This window comes from Zootoca vivipara, chromosome 6, assembly GCF_965207765.1.
Source record: "Zootoca vivipara chromosome 6, rZooViv2.hap1.1, whole genome shotgun sequence".
Taxonomy (NCBI): domain Eukaryota; kingdom Metazoa; phylum Chordata; class Lepidosauria; order Squamata; family Lacertidae; genus Zootoca; species Zootoca vivipara.
Window position 1 is genome coordinate 33,290,279 of NC_142589.1, and position 22,440 is coordinate 33,312,718.

The 22,440-nt window shown below is 44.5% G+C and overlaps 2 protein-coding genes across 3 annotated transcripts in view; both read right to left on the reverse strand.

Moving 5' to 3' along the window:
• Positions 1–953: 953 nt before the first annotated feature.
• LPCAT2 (lysophosphatidylcholine acyltransferase 2) overlaps positions 954–22,440 on the reverse strand; it is a 34,946-nt gene continuing 13,459 nt past the window's right edge. The window contains exons 4-14 of the mRNA XM_035119363.3: positions 21,830–21,942; positions 20,026–20,086; positions 17,824–17,882; positions 15,278–15,312; positions 14,560–14,614; positions 13,164–13,246; positions 12,452–12,577; positions 11,795–11,948; positions 6,564–6,662; positions 5,759–5,900; positions 954–4,309 (exon numbers count right to left, since the gene is read on the reverse strand). Coding sequence (XP_034975254.3) covers positions 4,080–4,309; positions 5,759–5,900; positions 6,564–6,662; positions 11,795–11,948; positions 12,452–12,577; positions 13,164–13,246; positions 14,560–14,614; positions 15,278–15,312; positions 17,824–17,882; positions 20,026–20,086; positions 21,830–21,942 — 1,157 coding nt within the window. The 3' untranslated portion in view covers positions 954–4,079. The remainder of the gene's footprint in view (positions 4,310–5,758; positions 5,901–6,563; positions 6,663–11,794; positions 11,949–12,451; positions 12,578–13,163; positions 13,247–14,559; positions 14,615–15,277; positions 15,313–17,823; positions 17,883–20,025; positions 20,087–21,829; positions 21,943–22,440) is intronic.
• On the reverse strand, positions 9,484–11,526 carry CAPNS2 (calpain small subunit 2). 2 transcript variants are annotated; one of them, XM_088671930.1, is made up of 2 exons: positions 11,251–11,468; positions 9,484–11,199 (listed from the first exon to the last, which is right to left on the reverse strand). In XM_088671930.1, the coding sequence occupies exons 1-2, from the start codon at positions 11,348–11,350 to the stop codon at positions 10,430–10,432; spliced, it is 870 nt and encodes a 289-aa protein (XP_088528056.1). In that variant the 5' UTR covers positions 11,351–11,468; the 3' UTR covers positions 9,484–10,429. The 2 variants fall into 2 exon arrangements, with proteins under 2 accessions (XP_088528056.1, XP_034975255.2); XM_035119364.3 differs by having other exon boundaries at positions 9,484–11,526.

The following is a 22,440-nucleotide window of genomic DNA, read 5'->3' on the forward strand; positions in this document are numbered from 1 at the left end:
AACACACCTCCTTAATGTCACAAGAGGTTTGGCTTCTGATTTCCTGCAAATAGTAATTGAGGGTGAGACTCTTAAGCGCTCACAGCCTGCTACAATGTGACCCGAGAGGGAGAAAAAATTATTATTATTATTTACAGCTTTGGCTTTTTTCACTTTGGCTTTTAAAGTAATGGATGAAATGGATGAAAAAAGGTCATTGAAATGAAATAGCACCTCTATTGGCAGGGCAGCTGACCATCAGGCAAAATTTGGTTAGGATATCTTACACGTTTTTTGCAAACCTTAGCTGGCTGGAGAACTGCATTGCAAAATTCTGGTACACGTGAATTTCAATGGCTAGTTGTGTTTCGGTTCACAGACTGTCCTGCAAAGTGTGAATTTGACAGATTCAGCCTTAAATGCATACCAAATTGAATTCCCCTTCCCTGGCTGTTGAGCATGTTCTTGGAAGCAAGACCCCACTTACCTAATGGAGCACTTTTGGTATGCTAAGTGTGCAGCGTACAGCTATTGAACCTGGTTACAGAATAGACTTTACCTGTTGCAACCACACACACAGAGATATTTGAAAGTAATAAAAAATAACAAAATAATTGCTGGAAGTGCAGAACTTGGATAGAATTGTTTCTAGTTCTAACCTAGCTAATCTTCCTCTTTTGCTCTTAGAGGGCAGTTCCAAGGCCACCTCTCATCTTGAGGTCCGAGAGAGAAGTGTGAGAAGGAGGAGGAAGTTGTAAACAGGATGCAACCTAAGACATATCAGTCTAACATCAAAGAGATAGGGAGGTCAGCTGAGAGGACAGGGACAGTCTGGGAATATGGAGGTCCCTCACTCTGTCTTTGGTTCCCAAATACAGTACAGAGAAACACCTCATTTCAACAATTACAAAAAATGATTCAGAAACCATTTGGAGCTTTTCGATGATCACGTTTTTCATATATGGAGACACCGCATCATTTCAATGTTTATTTAAAAAGCACATAAAACCCACAAGCTTTGAAGAGGAAACACCATACATAAACAGGAAACCATAAAGCACATGGAAACAATATAGCAACCTTATTTGTTAATCTGAAAGGCAATATCCTACCTATGGTTTATAGAATGCATTTTACTATTTAGAACTTGGGTGTTCTTTCCTGATATTTATTGTTTAGGATCCAGAAACTCGGATATTCTTTCCAAGAATGAACCCCTATGCTTTCCCACCTGCAATTCCAGAAATGTAAGGAGCTTCACTTCTGCAATTATAGACATAACTTTAGTAAAAGTACATTTCCTCCTTCACTGAATTCTTGCTTGCTTTGCACACATGTGGCTATCAGCCCTATTTCCTTGCACTTAGCATTGGACCACAGTCCAATGCAAGATTAACCCTGGTCCATTAAGTCATTGTGCTACCAGCCACAGTGTGCCCTCAGCCAGCCCCGTCTGTCTGTCTGTCTGTCTGTCTGTCTGTCTGTCTTCTTGCAGTTAGTCCAGAGGTTAGTCCAGAGTTAGTCCAATGACCACCAGCTTCCTCCTCCTTAGTCTCAGTGTTGCCTCTTGCAGAACTCATCAGGGAGGTGGATGGAAACAACACTAGACTTATCTGGCTCTAGCTATCATTGGCTCTGGCTCCACCTACTGTTGGGCTCCTGTCTTACACCCTACCAGCCCCAATGAGCATCACCCACTATGTTTAAATCCAAAGGGGATGTCTTGCTTAATGGATGCTGCGCAACATGGACCCAATCTTTTGAAAATACATGCATTTTTTTTTTAAAAAAAACATTGGTTGGAAAATTGCATTGTAAAATTCAGGTAAGAGTGGCATTTGAAGGAAAGCTGTGTTTTGGTTTGGATATTGTTTTGGAAAGTGAAAGATTGATCAATTTTTCTTATGTGCATTGAATTGAATTTCTCCTTTATCTCTACTCAAGAGCACTTAAGTTTTTGTATCTGATACATTTATATCCCTCTTTTCCACCTTGGAGCAGCATCCACAGATTTAAAATAAAGTAGCCAGACCCTAATTAGCTCAAAAATTGCACCAATCCATACACCTTCAGTCCACTTTCTCTCATGACATCCTAGGAGTAAACATTCATTACACAGCTGCTGAATCTACAGCTCTAATTTTTAAAACACCGAACTAGTGCCAGTCACACACGAAAGCCTATAGCAGCAGATCCAGCTCTTATTTTAAGCACAAAGCCAACCACATACACCATCATGTGCAAATAAACCATATTATTTTATTTTTAATTTACTTCCTATAATATTCACATCTTTTCTACTCCAGAAGACCGCTTCCAACCAAGGTGGCCAGATAAGGACAAGACAGGCATTTGTTAGGCTAAGATAGACAACACTAGGCAATATTTTGTGGAGTGCAAACATATTGTAAAATGGCTTTTCAGTATAGTTACAAGGCCAAAATCCCCTGAGTGAGCACGTTCCCCTTTCTCAATACACACACATTTATTCTATAGACAGATGTACTCTGCTGACGAACCTTCAAAAATAGTTAGCTGGCTGGTAAGATAGCCTGTGAGGATACTATCAGACCAGCTAGTGTGACGTGGTGATTAGATCTCCTGCATTAAAGAAATAAAGAAAGACAAATGCAGCTCCTTGAGGATGGGGTTACAGATCCATATCAGTGTATAGAGGATTTTCTCTTCTCAATCTATACACCCTCCTCTCCTATTCTACCATTTCCCCAGTTGAAGTTAACCCCAGGACACAGGCCAAGAAAGATATCAGAGAAACCATGCCCACCTGGTTTCTCAGTAGGTACAATGCAGACACAGTCAATTGGGAAATGACCCTCAAGAGGGCCGCAAATGGAATAACAGTGAGGAGCAAAATTATGACTATTTTTGGGACTGATACAGTCCTTGTACAGCTGTCTCAGAACGTTGAGGGTGTCATCTGATCAGCCAACACGTCAAGTGTCCAAAAGGAAGACTTACTGCTTGTTTTATCATGGGAGTGAGGCGGTTTCCAAGCAAGGGCCTTCTCTTACCTTCTTCCTGCTTAACCGAGGGATAAAAGAGTACAGTCCACCAGATTTCTCCCATATTGCATCCATGATATGCTTTCCTTTTTCCAAAGAAAGGGGGGATGGTCAATCAAGGTGGTCATCCAATAGACCAATCAGTTCGCAGAACTGAAATCAGATACTAATTCAGAGAAGGGAAGAGGAAGGTGGAGGAAGGCATAGACTCTGGGGGTAGAATGAAGGGGGTAGACAAGGACAACTACAAAAGAATGAGACATCATAATCTTAGTTCTGATACATAGGCAAAGGTAAAGGTGACCCCTGACCATTAGGTCCAGACGCGGACTAAGGGAGCCGGCGTACAGCTTCCAGGTCAAGTGGCCAGCATGACTAAGCCGCTTCTGGCAAACCAGAGCAGCGCACGGAAACACCGTTTACCTTCCCGCTGGAGCGGTACCTATTTATCTACTTGCACTTTGGCGTGCTTTCGAATTGCGAGGTTGGCAGGAGCAGGGACCGAGCAACAGGAGCTCACCCCGTCGCGGGGATTCAAACCGCCCACCTTCTGATCAGCAAGCCCTAGGCTCTGTGGTTTAACCCACAGCACCACCCGCGTTCCGATACATAGGTCACCCCAAATGCAAGGTCCAACCCTATTAATTTATGATCTTACATTTCCACTTCTGCTCCAGAAGGCCAAGTTAGCTTAGAGCAATCTGTTTGCTACTCCAGAAATAGTTTTTAACTGTTTGGAAACATTTTGCCACAAATCCGGGGGGTGGGGTGGGGACATCAATGGCATTCTTTCCAAGAGAGTAACCATTGTATTGCATTTTGCCTCAGTGCAAGCAGCCCAATGAAACAGGGTTGCAATTAATGCAGCCTAAGTGATAAAAATAATAAATAAAATAATTGACTCATTAAAACTAGTTGGATAACTTTTAAGCAATTATTTTTCTCTCTCTTTGCCTTCTCTGATAAAAATGTAAAAACGGCATTTTTTTAAAAAAAGAAGAAAATCCGTATTCTCTTTATATTAAAAATAAAATACAAAACATCAACACAGACTCAAATATATTCAGCCTTTTAGATTCAGTCTTCTTTTTTATCAGAGACACTGACAATGGAATGGTCATCATCACTGGCCTGAGGACAAACTTTATTCCTTGGCACTGAGGCAATTTCTGAAACTGGGGTTTTCACAGTCGGCGTGCTGCAAGTAAATTCTGTCTCTGGAAATATTTGGCAACGCTGTAGCTCGAGGTACGTTGTAAACAGTTTGGCATATTCGGGATGTTTCAGAGCAAAATCCTTGAACTCTTCTGAAAATCGAGAAACACAAGAAGTTATTTCTAACACTGGGGGAGTTTGGACATTGCATTAAACCATAGCTTTAGCATGAGCTTCTGCTTTTGCTGAAGTGCAGCCAGGGCAGTCTCGAGCAGGTCAGGCGCCCTGGTGCTGAGGGGCGGAGATCGCTCTGGCACCCCCGCCCTCGCAGGGCGCAGCATGGCTTCTGCACGGCTTTGCTGCGCAGTGCCCCACCTACTGGCCCGGCGCCCTGGCACCCCGCACCACCGGGACTCTACCTAGAGCCGGCCCTGAGTGCAGCTCATCATGTCGTCTGGACTGATAACCTGTGTTTTGACTGAGACTAGCCAACTTCAAAACATGTACTGTACCAGAAAATTGGATTGTTTAAACAAACCACAGTTAATATTAAACCACAGCATTAGGCTCAGACAAAAGGCTACTGTCCCTGTTTCCATGTCAGGGTAAACTGGCTCCATTCAGGAGCTCCAGTTAGGAGCTTCTGGGTGAAACCCATCTGATTGGGCCTTCCTTTTGGCACTAAATTCAAAAGCTGCTGAATGCTAGCTCTACTTGTTAAGGAACACTTGAGATTGCACTTTAAGTCTTCCAATTGTTCTTCTTCAGCCGCAGCTTTAACCTCCCCCCCCCCCACCTGACTCCCCATGACATCAGATGTGGGGTAGCTTGGCTTCGCTGGGGGAAAAGCAGCCTTGCAGGGCAAATAAATACCTCTGAGAACACTAATTTGGACCGGAGGTTCCTCCCCCTGCACTAAACTAGGATTAAGGGTACGTCCAGATAGACATTCTGCACATTCAATCTGATTTGTTTGCAAGGAGATTAGACACCACTGGCTCTTTAAAGAGCCTTTGTTCTCATTTGCTTGTAGGGAGGTTAGATGACGTTGTGGGTGTTGCCCCACACTTTCCAGAGCATTTCCCCACCACTTTCCATGTCACAAAAAGTCCAATCTTTTGCAAAAGGGAGTTGGTTGCTCAATACCACCAAAACCACTCTAAATGTACAACTCGAATCCCACCTGAAAAGAGCAACAGACTGGAAGCGCTGGAAACGTGATATCCAAAGATGATAAGTTAATTACAACTTTTAGGGGGCACCATACTTACAACAATAAATGCATAGTTATACTACAAATGTAAAAGGAGCTCCACCTTATTGAGATATCATTGGTTTCTGCACAGAACCACTGGGACAGTAGGCAAAACCTAAGGCAGGCATAGGCAACCCTGGCTCTCCAGATGTTTTGGAACTACAACTCCCATGATCCCTAGCTGGGGCAGTGGTCAGGGATCATGGGAGTTGTAGTTCCAAAACATCTGAAGAGCCAAGGTTGCCTATGCCTGACCTAAGGATTCACCTAAGGGACTCGGCAATCTCAGGTCCAGACAACAATTCCCAAGGAAGCCATGACAGTTTAGGCTTGTTTAGACACTTACCATAGGAGAGCTTTTTAGAGTTGTCAGCGTCTATTTCCTTGAACAGATTAGAAACGTCAAGGCTTGGAAGCCCAAGTGCTGAACGCATAATTAAGCTGAATTCGTCTTCATTTATGATGCCATCTTCATCAACGTCAAAGAGCTGTAGAAAAGAGGCACGTGCTGATGTTTTGCAATGGGAACCGTTGTTACATTGGGAACAGCCAAAGGGGCTTTACTGTTAAATAAGTCAAGGGAATTATAGAGGAACCCTCAATAGATGGAGGTTGGTGGCATGGCACATCAAGGGAGGGTTAGGAATTTGAGCAAACCATACATCACTGTTTAATGTGAGTTGGGCATTTTTGTTAAGGCTGCAGTTTAGATAAATAGACTAGATCAACAGACTATATAAATATAAGCATTTGATAATTCATTTAATGCATGAGCTTTCTTGAAAGGAATCATTTAATCAATAAGGTAAATATTTTTTTAAAGAAATTAAAGGAAAACAGTGCCATATGGAGGCATTAGGCATTTTCTATTTCATCAGGAAACTCTGGCTGTATCTACACACTGCAGTTTCTGTGCAATAATTTAGATTTTAAAAACTCTCCCCCCCCCTTAGTTTGCAGCAATCTATCTTTTAAAAAACATTAAACCCATTAACAATAATGCCCATGGCTACTCTACTAAGTCCCTTGATTTCAATGGGTCTACTCTGAGCAGTACTTTGTTAGAGACACTCCCCCCCCCATGGATTTTGAAAGTTTTTATGTATAGCTGAACTCTTTTTGGAGTTAAGATGCTAAGCTTGAGGACTTACCTGAAATGCCATTTGAATGGTCTGTTCTGTGTTGGCAGGGTTGCAAACTACGGTCAAACCAATAACGTACTCTCTGAAGTCTATGGTACCATCTCCATTCTGTAAGAAATGCAGGGCAACATTCAAAGGGTATGTGCTGCTCTCTCCGCCCTGACATTGTTGGGCCACATCCACAGCATACATTTAAAGCACTATGACGCCACTCTAATCAGCCATGGCTTCCCCCAAAGGATTATGGAAGCCGCAGTTTGTTGAGGGTGCTGAGAGTCATTAGGGGACCCCTATTCCCCTCACAGAGCTATAGTTCCAAAAAAATGATCAACCATCAATTCATCTTCACAGCGAGTTCTACTTGTCACACCACACCCTACAGAATATCACAGGGCAGTGACGCAAAAATGGGTGTTTTCTGTTGTTGCCCCTCTTCTGTGGAATGCCCTCCCCTCTGTTATATACATAAAGCTGCAACCACCAACTGCTTAGACATCTTGTGATGATTCCCTGACCCATAAGATTGGACTGCTTAATATGTTTTGGGTCTTATACATTTCTTAGGTTTGCCATATTTCAAGGGGTAAAAAATCTGGACACAAAAAGTTGTTGAACTTTTTTAGGGCAATTGTGTCCGTGCCAGAGCCTGAACCAGAGCTGCTGGTACGTACACACACACACACACACACACACACACACACACACACACAACCCATATCCTAGACATTTGCTTTAAAATGTAAAATTCCCCTGGATGTGCATGAAGGACCCCCAAATGAGTACATGTCTAGAAATTCCCGGACGTATGGCAAGCCTAACATTTCTGTTTATTTTGCTTTATTAGGCTTTTATTTATTTGTTTGTTCTTCTTACAAAATATATCCTTTATGTAAACATTTATATGTGGTGTGTGTGTGTGTGTGTGTGTGTGTGTGTGTGTGTGTACCCACACACAATATTCAAGTGCAAGGGGCAGGCTCCATTTCAAGCCACTGGCTATACACATCATCTGAAAGAGGCTGGCATACCAGCCCTCAGGAGACTGGCCAGTTTCCAGACTTTAAGGCAGAGGAAGGGATGGGCTCTGCCTTAAAAGAATGGAATGTGTGCAAACTGGAATTAGCACATTTAACTGCCTCCCCCCCATCTGCATCCCCAGTAAGGGGGGGGATCCTCGGGGGGGGGGGAACTGGCTTGCAAAGACAAATAAAAGTTATTTTATTTGTTAATGTAGCAAAGATCACAAGCCTTGATTTCTCTTCTTTTCTGCCTCCTGTACTAAAATAAAGGATAGATTTGTAGCATACTGGTACTAGTGTGTTGAGTTGGCATCAAAAGCCGATGTTGGTAGATACCTGCCAAACCCCTTTTGCCATTACCATCACGAAGAAATAGTTAATATTTTCTCCTATTTTCAGTCTTAAAGTGAAATTCTCCACACTACTGCAGCAATCTGCAAATTTCCTTTTCAAACCTTCTAGAAATTCACCAGCATTTAGTGTGAATGTCTCCTGGTAAACATGCAGTTTTGACTAATATAGGCAATCCTGACAGGCAATGGAATAATAACATGCAATTTTATGTGTTATCTTCAATAATGCTTGCATTTTTATGTCCTCAAGGATGCAAATACGAAAGCTGCAGAGAAAGTATGCAGAAAGTGCCCAGTGAAGCTTCATAAGATAGAGGTTAACAGTCAAAACTGAAAACACAATGAACCTTCATTCCTCCTATATGCATATAAATGTAAGGCAATTGTCACGCTGCAGTTCACCTGCCTGCCAACAGGTGGCAGGCAGGTGAGGAAGCAAGCTGTGTGGGTAGCAGGAGGCCCAGGTGATCATTTTAACAGAAAGGGGGACACACTTCAAAGCGTGATATGGCAAACTGCTCTCTGAATCTTGCCCCTCTCCTTTAAAAAGGGGTGGGGTTGCAGCAAGTGGTCAGGGGAGGGCTTGGAGGGAGGGGTGGGTGATGTGTAAATGGAAGTGAGTTGACAAAGAGCTTGGTGGGCAGGCAGGGTTGGCAATTGGAGTGAGCAGTAATCATAATTAAAATTATTTTGAATGTTGTAGCTTTTAGCACCTTTGACAGAGCAAACATAAATTTGGAACTTCCTAGAGATGGAGCACCTGTTGCAAAGACAGCTAAGTCAGTGATTATCTCCCCACTCCACCATCACCTACTTTTCCAGTTCCAAATGCCCCCCACCCCAAAAAAACCAGCTTCTTTTTACAAAAAGAAGAGGAAAATAGCCAGCAAGGATTGGCTGTGCACATCATACAATGCTTACAGAGGCCCTCCCAGCCAGACCAGCTGCAGCTATTCAAATAACACCATTCCAAAAACCGATATGAACAATGGACATGGCAGGGCGTTCCCACTTTGGGTGGGGAGATGAGCCATGCCAAAAATAGGTGTCTGGGTTTTTAAATTTGAGAAAGGACTTGCCAAGAAAATATGAATCATCCCGGCACACTCCGTTTACTAAACACGCAAACACCTGGGTTTAGGTCTGAAAAAGAAAAAGAAGGGAGCCAGGATTCAACATAAAGTCAGAACTGGTAACATGGTGGAAACATGAAGAGGTGGTTTTAGAAGAGGTGCAAACCTGGGGCACATACAAGAAAGGGAGCAGAGAGTTTACAATGTGGAGTTCAGTGTTCTCTCTCTGTGTGTGTTATCTCTCTGTGACTGTGCACCTTTTTTCCTTCTCCCCAATCCTCAAAAGCAGAACGTCAAATATGTAGACTGGCGATGTTGCTGCATATTGCAATGCCAGTGTGGTGCCATGGAGAAAGGACCTCGTTTGGTATAAGACCAGGGCAGTCTCGAGCAGGTTGGCCACCCTGGTGCTGAAGGGTGGAGATCGCTCCGGTGCTTCTCTCCCTGGGGCTGCAACATGATCAAATAAATGGCAGAAATCTCCTTCTTTGTTGTTTTGACCCAAGTTTATTCGCCCTTATTTTCACCCCTTCATGACCACGAATTAGCCGAATATCTACTTTGTCAGTGCTTGCTTGGGATTCAAAAGTGCCCTTGGGCAAAATGATGGAAAACACCGAACGAAAAGCTACGGACTACAACTTTACTCAGCTTGCAACTCGCTCTCCCCCCAGTACCCATTCCTGTGTCTAAGTTTACAGCATTCCAGCTAACAGCGGACTTGGGTGGCTGAGTGCCAGTCACGTTTCAGAAGAACAGCACCACCCAAAAACAAGCTAGCAGTTACAGAATGATGAGGTGTCTGTTGGGGGGGGGAGGGACCAAAATGGGAGGTGGCATGGGAATGGGAACTGGTCTCTGCAAGACCCTGATGGTGTACAGTAAACATCTGCGGAGGGAGGGGAAAGATTTGAGGAGGTTTCTTTGGGAGGGGGCAGGAGTTCTGCCTTCACACAGCGATGCATTTTGCTGCAGTATAACTACACTATATATCAGAGGCACCCCACACCCTTCAACACACTATTGCTGCCTGTGAAAAGCAACATTCTTTTCTGCCCAATTTAGGCACTTTTTAAAATACACAGTTTTGGTCCTAGACATAAGTACAGCTTACACAAGCAATGTGTATGCATGCTGCTGAAATGATAAACAATGCATTTCTAAAACACACCAGCCATTCTCATTATTTAAACAAAAGCACTTAAAGGAAAAAGGTGAAAATCATAGACAACAAAGCTAAAACGAGCACCTTGAGTAAAGCTAGATGTAAGTTTACAACCTCCCCTACCTTGCCTATCTCCCTGGCAAGCCTAAAACATAACGATGGTGCAAGAGAGTCAGCCTCGTTTCCAGAAAGGAACAGAGTCCAGTTATGTAACTAAAAAGTAGCGCTTGCAGTCTGAAGCTAGAAACCGCCCCCTGACTTGCTTTCAAGAGTACATGGTCAACTGCAGCCAGTCCTGGACGTTCATCCGTACTTTGCCATCGCCAGCCCTGTCCAGGGACTTGAAGGCTCGGAACATGCCATCCAGGCGCACCAGGCAGCTGATGAAGTTGTTGAAATCCATGCTGCCGTCTTCGTCGGCGTACCGGCGGATGATCAGCGCGTAGATCTGCTCGTGCAGGTGGAAGCCGGCAGCCTTGAAGGCGTCAGGCAGATGGGCCATTTCGATGGTCCCCGCCGGGCCCATGTGCTGCTTGAAAACGCACTGCCACTTCTTGATGTTGTTCCACAGGTATCTGAACTGGTAGAAGTCCAGCTTGCCCGTGGTGTCACTGTCCATGACGGATACCATGCTCCGGCAGGTGTCCAGGCTGAAGCCCCCGCCTTTCAGGTCCTGGTGCCTGGCCATCACCTTGTTGAGGATCTCCATCAGCTCCGTGGGGCACACCTCCATGTCATCGCCAGCCAGCTGGGCAAAGAGGCGGCGGAACTGGCGCATCTCCTCGCTCTCGTTGGCTTCCACGTTCGCAAAATGGCTGCGGGGGGTCGGTGGCGGCTCAGGAGTGTACTGAGCTGCCGCTTCGCTGATGATGTTGACGATCCCCCCGACGATCCCCATAATGTTCCCTGCTTTGCTTCCGCCACCTCCTCCTCCTCCTCCTGCCAAGAGCCCCCCGAGGCCTCTCACCAAGGCTCCTCCAGCACCACCTCCGCCTCCGAGGCCTTTCATGAGGGCTCCGCCAGCACCGCCACCACCTCCTCCTGCAATGCTTCTCAGAAGGGCTCCGCCAGCACCCCCACCCCCACCTCCTCCTGCAATGCTTCTCAGCAGGGCTCCTCCAGCGCTACCACCACCGCCACCACTGCCACCGGTAGCGGTGTCCAACAAAGCCTGAACGAGGAACATGGCGAAGATTCGGAGAGAACCAAACACCTTCCAAAAAGCTCCGAGGGCGTCTGAGAAGAGCACAGTTGGGTGTGCGCTACAAGAGCAACTGATCTGTCAAAGCAATTACCGCCTGCCATGCCCATACATGTCATATTTCACAGTTGGAATTCATGGGTATTGCAGAACTCCACCCTCTGCTGCACATGAACAAAGGCAGCTGCTTCTTACTGTGCACTTGGAGTTGCAAACCCTTTCCCTGGAGACACCAGACTCTTTTTAACCTCATTCCATGTGCCTCCTTCCTTGCACTGATTCTATGCTGTTCCCCTACTCACCCATCATCTCTCCTCCTTATGGTAAATTTGGATTCTTTTTATAAAAGAAGAAGACTGCATGAGGATTGAATTGCAAGCACAGCTTCTGCAGAAAGGATTATGGGGGGGAGTGGGGGAGCATGCTTACCCTGTCAAATAGGGCAAACAGCTGTTCGAGAGCATCTGAGACGGGCAGCTTCAGGTAGTTGGCAAACTCCTCGATTCCAATCCTGCCCCCCTTGGAGGTGCTGGCGACCGCAGCAAACTGGTCCAACTGCTCTCTGATGCTGTCCCATTTAAGACTATTGAAAGGGAAGAAAGAGTCCAGAGGCCCCACTTGCCATTAGTAAAGGCCACTGAGAGCTCAAAAGTAAAAGAAAAGTAGCAAAGTAGTGTGCTCCTGTTCACGGTGCCAGCCAGCCAGCCAGCCAGCCAGCCAGCCAGCCAGCCAGCCAGAACCATTCCATGCTCCATTCCATTCCATTCCCCCTTCACCTTATGGTTCTGTCTCCCTCTTCCTACAGTCAGCCAACATCCCATGGCCACTAAACACACTCAATCCTGCTTGAGCTATTTTGGATTATCCCCCTGCCCCATTATTTCCCTTGTACATCTGCAAACCCTGGAGTTCTTTATTGTGCATGGATGGATTAGCTATCCAAGGAGCCACATTCGAGTTTGCCATCCATATGCAGCAGGGACCTGTGGCCTTCCAGATGTTGGATACAAGCAGAGCATCTTTCAAGTCAAGCATCCAACAGCCAACAAATCTTGCATCTGAACCAAGCAAAAGCAAAACACTTACTTCAGTTTCTTGCTGATTTTGGTGAATTCCACCAATCCGGCCTCCATGGGCAAGGTCAGCTGTCCAGCCGAGATCATGAGGCGGCAGTCTTCATACGTGTGGTCCGTAGTGGCCACATCCAAAGCCCTGAAATTAAACATATGTATGACACCACTTTAGAAGGTAAGCTCATCTTCTTGTTCTAGGCAAAGTAAAAGCACTGACTGTATAAACTAGCGCTATGCTGAAAGATTTCCCCACATTTTGGTTGATTGTTTGCCATCAGTTAATGAGAAACAAAACTACATTGAAAAATCATCAAAGAGAGTAAACATTTTGATGGCCATCTCTTGAGTGTGATGCAGGGCCTTTGATGTGCTCATGTTCCCTTTCAAGGAGGCTGAGGAATGTTTGACACACTGTACATTTAAAGCACTGTACCACGTAAAACAGCCGTGGCTTCCCCCAAAGAATTCTGGGAGCTGTAGTTTATTAAGGGTGCTGACAGTTAGGAGACCTCTCTGTGTGTGCCCTGGAGAGAAGGGGTTTGGCTTAGGGAGAGTCCTGAGGGTTGGATAGAGAGGGTTGAAGAGCCATGTTTGGCCCCCAGCCAGGAGTTCTCCACCAATTATGTGGTGGCACTCACACAGGCTGGAAGGATTCAAGCCTGATATAATTTTACACCAGCCACCTGCCGCCTTAAGGTAACCTTGCAAAAGGATTCCCACATCACCTTGCCATTTTGTTACGGACTCCACTGGCAAAAAGGACTGGATCCTTCTTTTCTTCCTCGGATGGAATGTAGACTGGAAGAAACTGAAATAATAATTTTAAAAAAAGCAGTTACACAAGCCAGTAGAGTCTTAATAACCTGGGTAGGTTATATTTCAGGACCACAAAAATCAATGGACTTTGAATCCATTTATTTCAACAGGTCTAATGTATGTCAATTGTTGGCTATCACCTGTATATCTATTTATGTATGCATATATAAAATCTAAGGGACCCAGGTGGCGCTGTGGGTTAAACCACAGAGTCTAGGGCTTGCTGATCAGAAGGTCAGCGGTTCGAATCCCTGCAATGGGGTAAGCCCGGTTGCTCGGTCCCAGCTCCTGCCAACCTAGCAGTTCGAAAGCACATCAAAGTGCAAGTAGATAAATAGGGACCGCTCCGGCGGGAAGGTAAACGGCGTTTCCGTGTGCTGCTCTGGTTCGCCAGAAGCAGCTTTGTCATGCTGGCCACATGACCTGGAAGCTGTCTGCGGACAAACGCCGGCTTCCTTGGCCTATAGAGCGAGATGAGCGCCGCAACCCCAGAGTCGGACACGACTGGACCTGATGGTCAGTGGCCCCTTTACCTTTACCTATATAAAATCTATCAATGAGTCTATATCATACCACTTTAAGCAGTCATAGATTCCCCTGAAGCATCCTGGGAGCTCTAGTTTGCTAATCCTCACAGAGCTACAATTCCGAGAGTGGTATAACAATCAATCCCCCCCTCCAGGAGCTCTGGGAATTGTAGCTCTGGGAGGGAAACAGGAGTCCCCTAGCAACTGAAGACCCTTAACAAACCACACCTCCTAGGATTCCTTTGGGGAAGCCATGGCTGTTTCAGGTGGTATGATGCTGCTTCAAAAGTATAGTGCAGTATAGGGCCTCTGTGTGTATGCATCCATGCAATATACAAACTTGATGAAATCTGTTGGGGAAGATAAGCAGGTCTGCCAGTAGATGGCAGCACATCCATATATATTAGAAAAGCAAACTGCTCAATGGCAAACATTAGCTGTACTAAAAACCTCTGTAACCAGTGCTCCCAGTCAATGTATCTTTCTCAAACCAAGTATTTCCAATTATTTTGGCAAACGCCAAGGGTTAAACAACAACAATTTATCCACTAGTGTAGGGCTGTACGTGCTTTTTAAAAATAAAAATAAAAAGAGATATTATTTAAAGCACAGGATTGGGGAGAGGGGCAAACCCTCTAGGTCCAATTTAGCAGGGAAGAAGAGAAAGGAAGCTTTTCTATCATTGCTCAATGTCAGTTCTCAAACATTTGCAAACCAATTGCTTGTAAACTAATCAACACATTCAGGTTTAAAATAGCAGCATTTCTCTGGTTCTCACCTCCACTTCAACTTTTGTAAACAGCTGGCACAAAGTCAAGACTAATGCCTCTTTGCTGGAAAAGAATTAAAATAAAACAAAGGTTGCAAACCATTTTCAAATCAATCCATTTAAATGTGACATTTAAACAGCTAAGTTTTCAAATGGACATCACAAATAAAGCAGATCTAAAAAAAAAAAATAGAAGGCCCTTGTAATGATAAGTAGGCTTTGCAATGAAGTTTTTCACATCCTTGCTAGTAATCCTTGCTACAGCCTTGAGATGATAGGCTATTTAATACATTTTAACAATATATGCAATTTATGCAAGGCCTTTCCAGATTGGCTGACAATCAAGATGCTGCTTTTGCCTGTCCTTGAACTTGGATAATTTTTGGCTTACCTGGATGGAGGACAGGGAGGGAGGACAGGGAGGGATGAGTGACCAAGTTAATGTGTTGCTCCATCAACTTTTGCTTCTTGCCTTGCTCACTACCAGCATGTCCCCCACCCCTAGCCCAAAGGTTGCTCAGAAGGGAACACGGCCCTTGGGATGAGAATGGTTCCCCACCGCTGCCCCATTAGTATACAATTGCTGCGATATAAACCTTCTGAACCTTCTGAACATGGCACCCATATCTAAAGATCTGTATATGCAGCACATACAAAGATGCTGCAACTAGTATTGTCAACAGCCGCCGGCGATAAGAACGTTTGTCATTAGGGTGGTGCCACTTACAAATTGTAGCCCTGCCAAGTCCACGTCACGGTATCCTAGAGGAAAGCAAACAAAATAAATGAATAGTTATAAACAGCTCGTTAGACAAATGGAAAGCAAAGCACAGCCGAGACCAGGAAGTGGGCGTGATTCACTAGCAAGTCTCTAGCAGGAAACCTGTGCTTCTCCGGAGGCTGTGGACCAAGTCTCACCATCCCTGACCACTGGTTACACTAGCCAGGGCTCATAGGACTTGGAATCTAGCAACACCTGGAGGATGTAACAGAGGGGAAGACGCAGAACTCACTTCATCAGGCCTCCTCTCCCTCAGCAGTCACATGGGGACAGCAATTTCGCTAGCCTACCTCAGTGGGAGAGGTGGCAAACAGGAATCACTCACTCCATCAGCTTTGCCACTAGCCCACCTCCATCAGACACCTCCTGCCCCTGAACTGTGCCAACTAGCCATTATAAGAACAACCATTTTAGAACTGGTGCCAGAATTTGACCTCCCCACCCATCATCCCTTCCCTGTGCTTTTCTCCTTCTACAGTATGTGGTGTTTTTTCTAGCTTCTAAGCTTGTAGGCAGAGGCTGTCTTGTTTTAACTGTTTGTATATAAGTCAGTCTGGGAGCCTTTTTTGGTTGAAGTGTAGGGGTAAAAATGCTCTAAACAAACAAAGAAACAAACAGCAATTGGTTTGTGGCTCCTGAGAAGGAATGGTGGAGAAAATCTGATTCTGTTTGCACCTAAAGCAAAATTTATCACATTTTCACTCTCCAAAACAACACAAGGACCGAAATACAGGCATCTTTCAAAATTTGCACTCATCTGAATTTTGCGGTCCCTGTCAATGTTTGCAAGAATGCATGTGTTAGAGGGAAAATTTGTGCATTAAAATGTGCTGGTGGAAATGACATGCAAAAAAGGTGTTATGTTAAGAAAAATTGCTGGTGAAATGTGTACATTCATCAAAACCACATTATAAAAGTGTGTTCAAGCGGAGAAATTCACACTATCACTTTGAAGAATTTTCACGGGGATTAATGTTTTAAAAAGAAAACATAAATTGGTGCAGAAATGTAGAAAACCTACTTCAAGAATGGATAAATGAGAAGCTGAGAGGGCTGGATCTGGCTCATCCTCCCATCCCTACTGTGAGCTAACAGACAAGATATAGAGCATCAGAACCAAAATTTCCAAACCATAACATTTGAGTGGTGAGACTTTGGCCCAGGGAGGCAAATGCAGCCCCCTGAGTCTTTCTATCTGACCCCTGCTTTGAACCCTCCTTGACTCTTTCTGTTGGGTTGGAATGTGTCCTTGAACTCTGAAAAATCTGTTTGCCTGCCTGCCTGCCTGAACAATGGGTTCCACCCCCCATTTGCACCCACTGCTCTGCTCACTTTTGTCTCTGACCCTGCAGAAGGAACACAGCCCCCAGGCTGAAAAAGGTTCCTCAACCCTAACACGATATGAGGCAAGACCACACAGGCCTGTTATGTTCCCTCACAGGAGCAAATAAATGTCATTTACTTAGATGTGGAAATGCCAAGAGGTTTAACTTGCAAAAACCACGGGTGGGAAACCTTAACCAGTTTCCTGCCCTTGGTGACGGTGGTGTCTGTGGTGAGAGGATGGAAGTGTGCTCTCAGCTGTATTTCAGGTGGAGTTTTCTTAGTCAGCATGACTGAATGCATAGAGGGAGCCTATCTTGGGATAGTTCGCACACCCAAATGGTGGTCTGCATGTGTGAATGGGCCATCCCAGACTCAGAACCACAGGCAGAACATTCAGATCACCTCAGGCAAACAATGCTTTTAGGGGCCTTGTCTGCACTATACATTTAAAGCAGTATCATGCCATCTGCCAAAGAATCATGGGAAATGCAGTTTGTTAAGGGTGTGGCGAGTTGTTAGGAGACCCCTATTCCCCTCACAGAGCTGTAATTTCCAGAGTGGCTTAACAATCACTCTTCACAGGGGCACTCTGAGAATTGTAGTTCTGTGAGCAGAAAAGGGGTCTCCTAATAACACTAAGCACTCTTTACATACACTTTCTGGTTTTTTTATTTTATTGTTTTTTTGGAAACCACAACTGTTAAAAGCAGAACAAAGCAGAACTCTAAATGTATGTATAGTGCAGATGTGGCCATAGTTTGTATCAGGGAAATGTATCATTCTAGAGGGATTGCAACAAGTCAAGACTTTTGATTTCTTAAAGGGGTGGGGAATCTTTTTTGTTCAGTCCAAGGGCCATATTTCTGGCAACTTTCTGAGGGCTACATGCCAGGAGTGGGTAGGTGGACCAAAAGCAAAGCGAAATGTGTTAATATGCTCTTTTCTATTCTCTATACAGGCAAGCGAGGGGCATTATCAGAGTTCAAGGACTCATTCCAGCTGGGTAAAAACACCCAAGAGGGATGTACAGCATGGGTGATGAGGGGTGTGGCCTGTGAAGACTTCTTTGGGCCAGATAATGAGTTCAGGGGGGCACATTTGGCCCCCAGGTCTGAGGTTCCCTACCCAACTTTTTCTATCAATAAAATAATTGGGAGGGAACTTACCAATTTATTTGGATACCGAAGCAGCACTGGTTGAACAGGAACGCCAGGAATAAAGGCCCCTGGAAATGCAAGCCAGGCAAGAAAAATCACCATGGGGAGAAATTACATGGACTATAGTCTGTGCCTAGAGAAAAAACCATACTCAGGAATAATAATCAATGGACACTACCACCAAGAACCATTCAGTTTAACATAGAATCATAGAATCGTAGAGTTGGAAGAGACCACAAGGGCCATCCAGTCCAACCCCCTGCCAAGCAGGAAACACCATCAAAGCATTCTTGACATATGCCTGTCAAGCCTCTGCTTAAAGACCACCAAAGATGGAGACTCCACCACACTCCTTGGTAGCAAATTCCACTGCCGAACAGCTCTTACTGTCAGGAAGTTCTTCCTAATGTTTAACATGTTGAGTTAAGGGCTTTCCATGTTCACCCAGACTCCCAAATCCCAGGAAATCACAGATGTTAGGAGCCACATCCTTAACAAACTTGTTATTGAGATCCACATGTTGGTGGATCTACTACTGGACCAGTTTCCTGATCTAAGGTAGATCACAACTGAAGCGCTATCACCAAATATGTGGTCTAAAATGAATTGGGTCTCCTAAACCATGTCATGGTTAAAAGGTGCATCCCAGGTTGAAGAATGAAGACCACCAACCTAGGCAAATTTGATAGTATGGGATCCTGTCCCGGGTCAGTTTCAGTTTCACCACTACCTTGGAGCTGGGTGGCTGTCAGCAGAAGAGTGGAGGGATTCAATGTTCACTGGAATAGGCAGCTGAAGTCTGCGGAACTGAAGCCTGGGCATTAAAGTAGGAGTCGGGAACTGTTGGTCATCCAGATGTTGCTGAACTCCCAGCACCTCTGGCTATTGGGCCAAGTTTTCTGGGGCTGATGGGAGGTGCAGATTGGCAACATCTGGGAACCAAAGGTTCCCCATTCCTATTTTAAAGATTGCAATGGGGGGAATGAAATTCATCAGATAAAGCATACATAGCTATACAGTTGCCACCTAAATCCCCTTTCTGTTTTGTTCTAAAGGCCCTATAACAACCGAGTGCAGATCGGTTTCACCTCCCTAGGCAGAAAAGCACACCAACTCTTTTGGTTGTCTATTGCCTTTTGGAAGTACTGTATACTGTGTTGGTGAGATCTAGGCTCATTTCTGGACTGTACCGCTTCAGACCACAAGGGGGAAACTCTCCATATAAAGAAACATTCCCCACATACAGAAGCCAGAACGTTGCCTTAAACCAAGTCAGATTACATCTATTCCAGAAATGGGCACATTCCAGTACTGTTATTTAGCTTTCTACAAGAACCCCAAAGGATCTGCCGTACCAACCAGAGCCAGGTGTAAAAGATATGCAATTGGGATTAACAGGGCACATTTGAGCTCAAGAATACATTTTTTTCAGTACTAGAACATCACTACCTTGCATAAAAAGTTCACTCCTGGTAAGTGATGATTGAGGAATTGAACTCATATTCCAAAGCAGACTCTCCTGATTTGATCCAGGCAGATCATGTGTTCACTGCTGTTCCTATTCAGAGTAGACTTAGAATAATTACATTGATTTCAATAGGTGTACTCTGAGTAGGGCCAGCTAGCGGGTGGTGCTGTTGTCCAAACCACTGAGCCTCTTGGGCTTGCTGATCGGAAGGTTGGCAGTTTGAATCCGCACAACGGGGGTGAGCTCCTGTTGCTCTGTCCCAGCTTCTTCCAACCTAGCAGTTCAAAAGCACACCGGTGCAAGTAGATAAATAGGTATCACTGCAACGGAAAGGTAAATGGTGTTTCTGTGCACTCTGGCACTCATCAAGGTGTCCCATTGCACCAGTAGCAGTTGAGTCATGCTGGCCACATGACCCAGAAAGCTGTCTGTGGACAAATGCCAGCTCCCTTAGCCTGAAAAGCGAGATGAGCACTGCAACCCCATAGTCGCCTTTGACTGGACTTAATCCAGGGGTCCTTTACTTTTTACCTTTACCTTGCAGCCCCAGAACTCTGATTCATGGGTCCAATTCAGAATCTGTAGCCTGGAGGATTGCTTTGCAATGCATTGGAGGGTTATACACTGCCTCCATTCCTCTGAAAAGATTCATGCTTTCAATCTGCTTTTCAAACGGTACACACTCCCCCCCCACCACACCTCTAGCTTTTCAGCAACAATGCATCTGACACAGCCTTCCTCACCTTGTTTAAAAGTGATCAGACATGAACGGTTTGTACATGTACCTTCTGGGAAAATCAATACCTGGGATCAAAAAAGAAAGAAAGAGGAAACGACATGCATATTCCATTAATTTAAATTGTCCCACGAATCCAGCAATTCTTGTTCAAGGCTCATTTGGCAATGGTTCCTTCAGACAGCAATGGGGGCGGGGGAGGTACACATCCTTCTGAACCTTTCTTTCTTAATCTGTGGGCCATCATCCTTGATCACTGGCCACAATGGCTGGGGCTGATGGGAGATACCAGATGCTGGGGAGGGCTGTTTGGAACAGTGGCCGGGGAAGACCCTACAATAACAGAACCTGTAGCAACACTCCAGGAATACTGTCCTGTTTCTTGCAATACATATCCTCCAAAATCTGATGGAAGAAAAACAGGAACACCCATATAACACCCCAGTTCTCAAACCATGGATCACTGTCAGAGCTTTTCACCTCCATAACCCTGATCTAACAGAGCAGAAGGCTCTATTGTTCCATTCCACTTTCCATATGCTGTATCTGCCACATATTTTGGGAATGTGTTTGTTTGCTATACATTTGGACACCACTTAAGATGCCATAACCAAATGTTGCATGGTGGCTCCTGAGATGGCAGAGCAGGTTTCCTCCTATGTCTGGATATTATGGGGCACCATTTTGAAATAAGATGGCTGACTGAACCTTTCAAACCTGCAGTGTTTTGTTTTTTAAAAATCACTTTATTTGCTTGGGGGGGGGGACTACCCAATATACATGATCATAAACATGTAAGGAGCATATAGTGAAGAGCATTGATTGAATCTATCTTTTGCTGTAAAACATTGGTGCCTCTTTACTTATAACCAAAATTATTTTTGTTTATTAGTGTCATCTTACACAGTTGTTCCACAAGAGTCTGCATGTGCTACATGTTTAATAAGGAAATAGTATATCATTTGGAACTTCTTTTCTGTCATTTTTTTTTAAAAAAAATATTCCTGTCTTTCACCTTTGGTGTCAGTTTTTTCCATTGATGCAGTTTTCCAAATTTGCTGTTACCATTCCAACAGCAAGTTGCCTCCAGAAACTTATTATCTCTACCTATTGTCAAGCATGTCATGGATTGTAATGAACCATTGTTTTGACTTTCTTAATCAAATATAGATAATAATGCCACCCTATATTAATCAAATATAGATAATAATGCCAGTCCAGTATCCGATCCATGATAAGTCCCACTTCATAATATATATCTATATTTTTTTCCAACATTCCTGTATCTTTTCACAAGATCACCACTTATGAATATAGGCACCTGACTCTCCTTAGGCTCTCCCGCATAGTGGGCTATTAGCACTTGAGTACAGGGAATCGGGTACCATCTATGAATAATTTTTGAATGAATTATCATTCAAAGCACAATACTTTGAGTGGTTTAACAGCCAATCCATCTCCCCCAGGGAACTCTGGGAATTGAACCTATAGAAAGGAAAAAGGGGGTCCCCTAACAACCCTCAGCACTCTCAATAAACTACAGTTTCCAGGATTCTTTGGGAGAAGCCATTACTGTTTACAATTACATGAAACTACCTTAAATGTATAATGCAGATGGGGTTAGGTCAACTGTTTACCTGGACCCCAGCAGGGCTCTCTCATTTATGCTTACAACATCATCCATTTATCTCAGATGACTCCTTAGAGCTGGCACCATTAATTTCTCAACATTTGTCATGAAGAGCCTGGAGGAGCAATTTGCACAAAGATGGTTTAGCTTTTCAGCAGCTAAACCATCTGAAAAATCTTACCTGGGGCCATTGCTCCCCTGAAGTTGCTCGACGGGTTATTTCTTTGATTGTGTTCTTCCGGGAATCAGGGTCGACACGGGACACTACAACAGGCTGGAGAGCACTGAGGATCCCTGTTTAATAGCAAAAAAGAAGGAAGGAAGGAAGGAAGGAAGGAAGGAAGGAAGGAAGGAAGGAAGGAAGGAAGGAAGGTTCTTATCATTGCTGGGTGGTACAAGCATTTCCAAGACCCATCCACCCACCCCCCAAAATCAAGGAATTATTTCTTGAGCCTAAGCACCAGTCAAAATTGGTTTATTTATTAAGAACATTTCTAGACTACCAGCCACACAAGTCGCCTCACTTGTGATTCCCAGAAACTGGTATTCAGAGGCATACTGCCTCCAAGCATGGAGGCGGTGAACAGCCATCAAAGTTAGGAGCCAATGATAGCCTTATCTTCCTATTTTAAAGCCATCCAAGTTGGGAGCAAGTCCCATAGTTTAACTTTGTCCTGAATCCTCCAACATTCCAGAGTTGGAGTTCTAGAGTTAAGAGAAAGGGAGGAAAAAACTGTCCTCTATCCACTTCCTCCATGCCATACATATTTTTACAAACTTAAATGATGACAC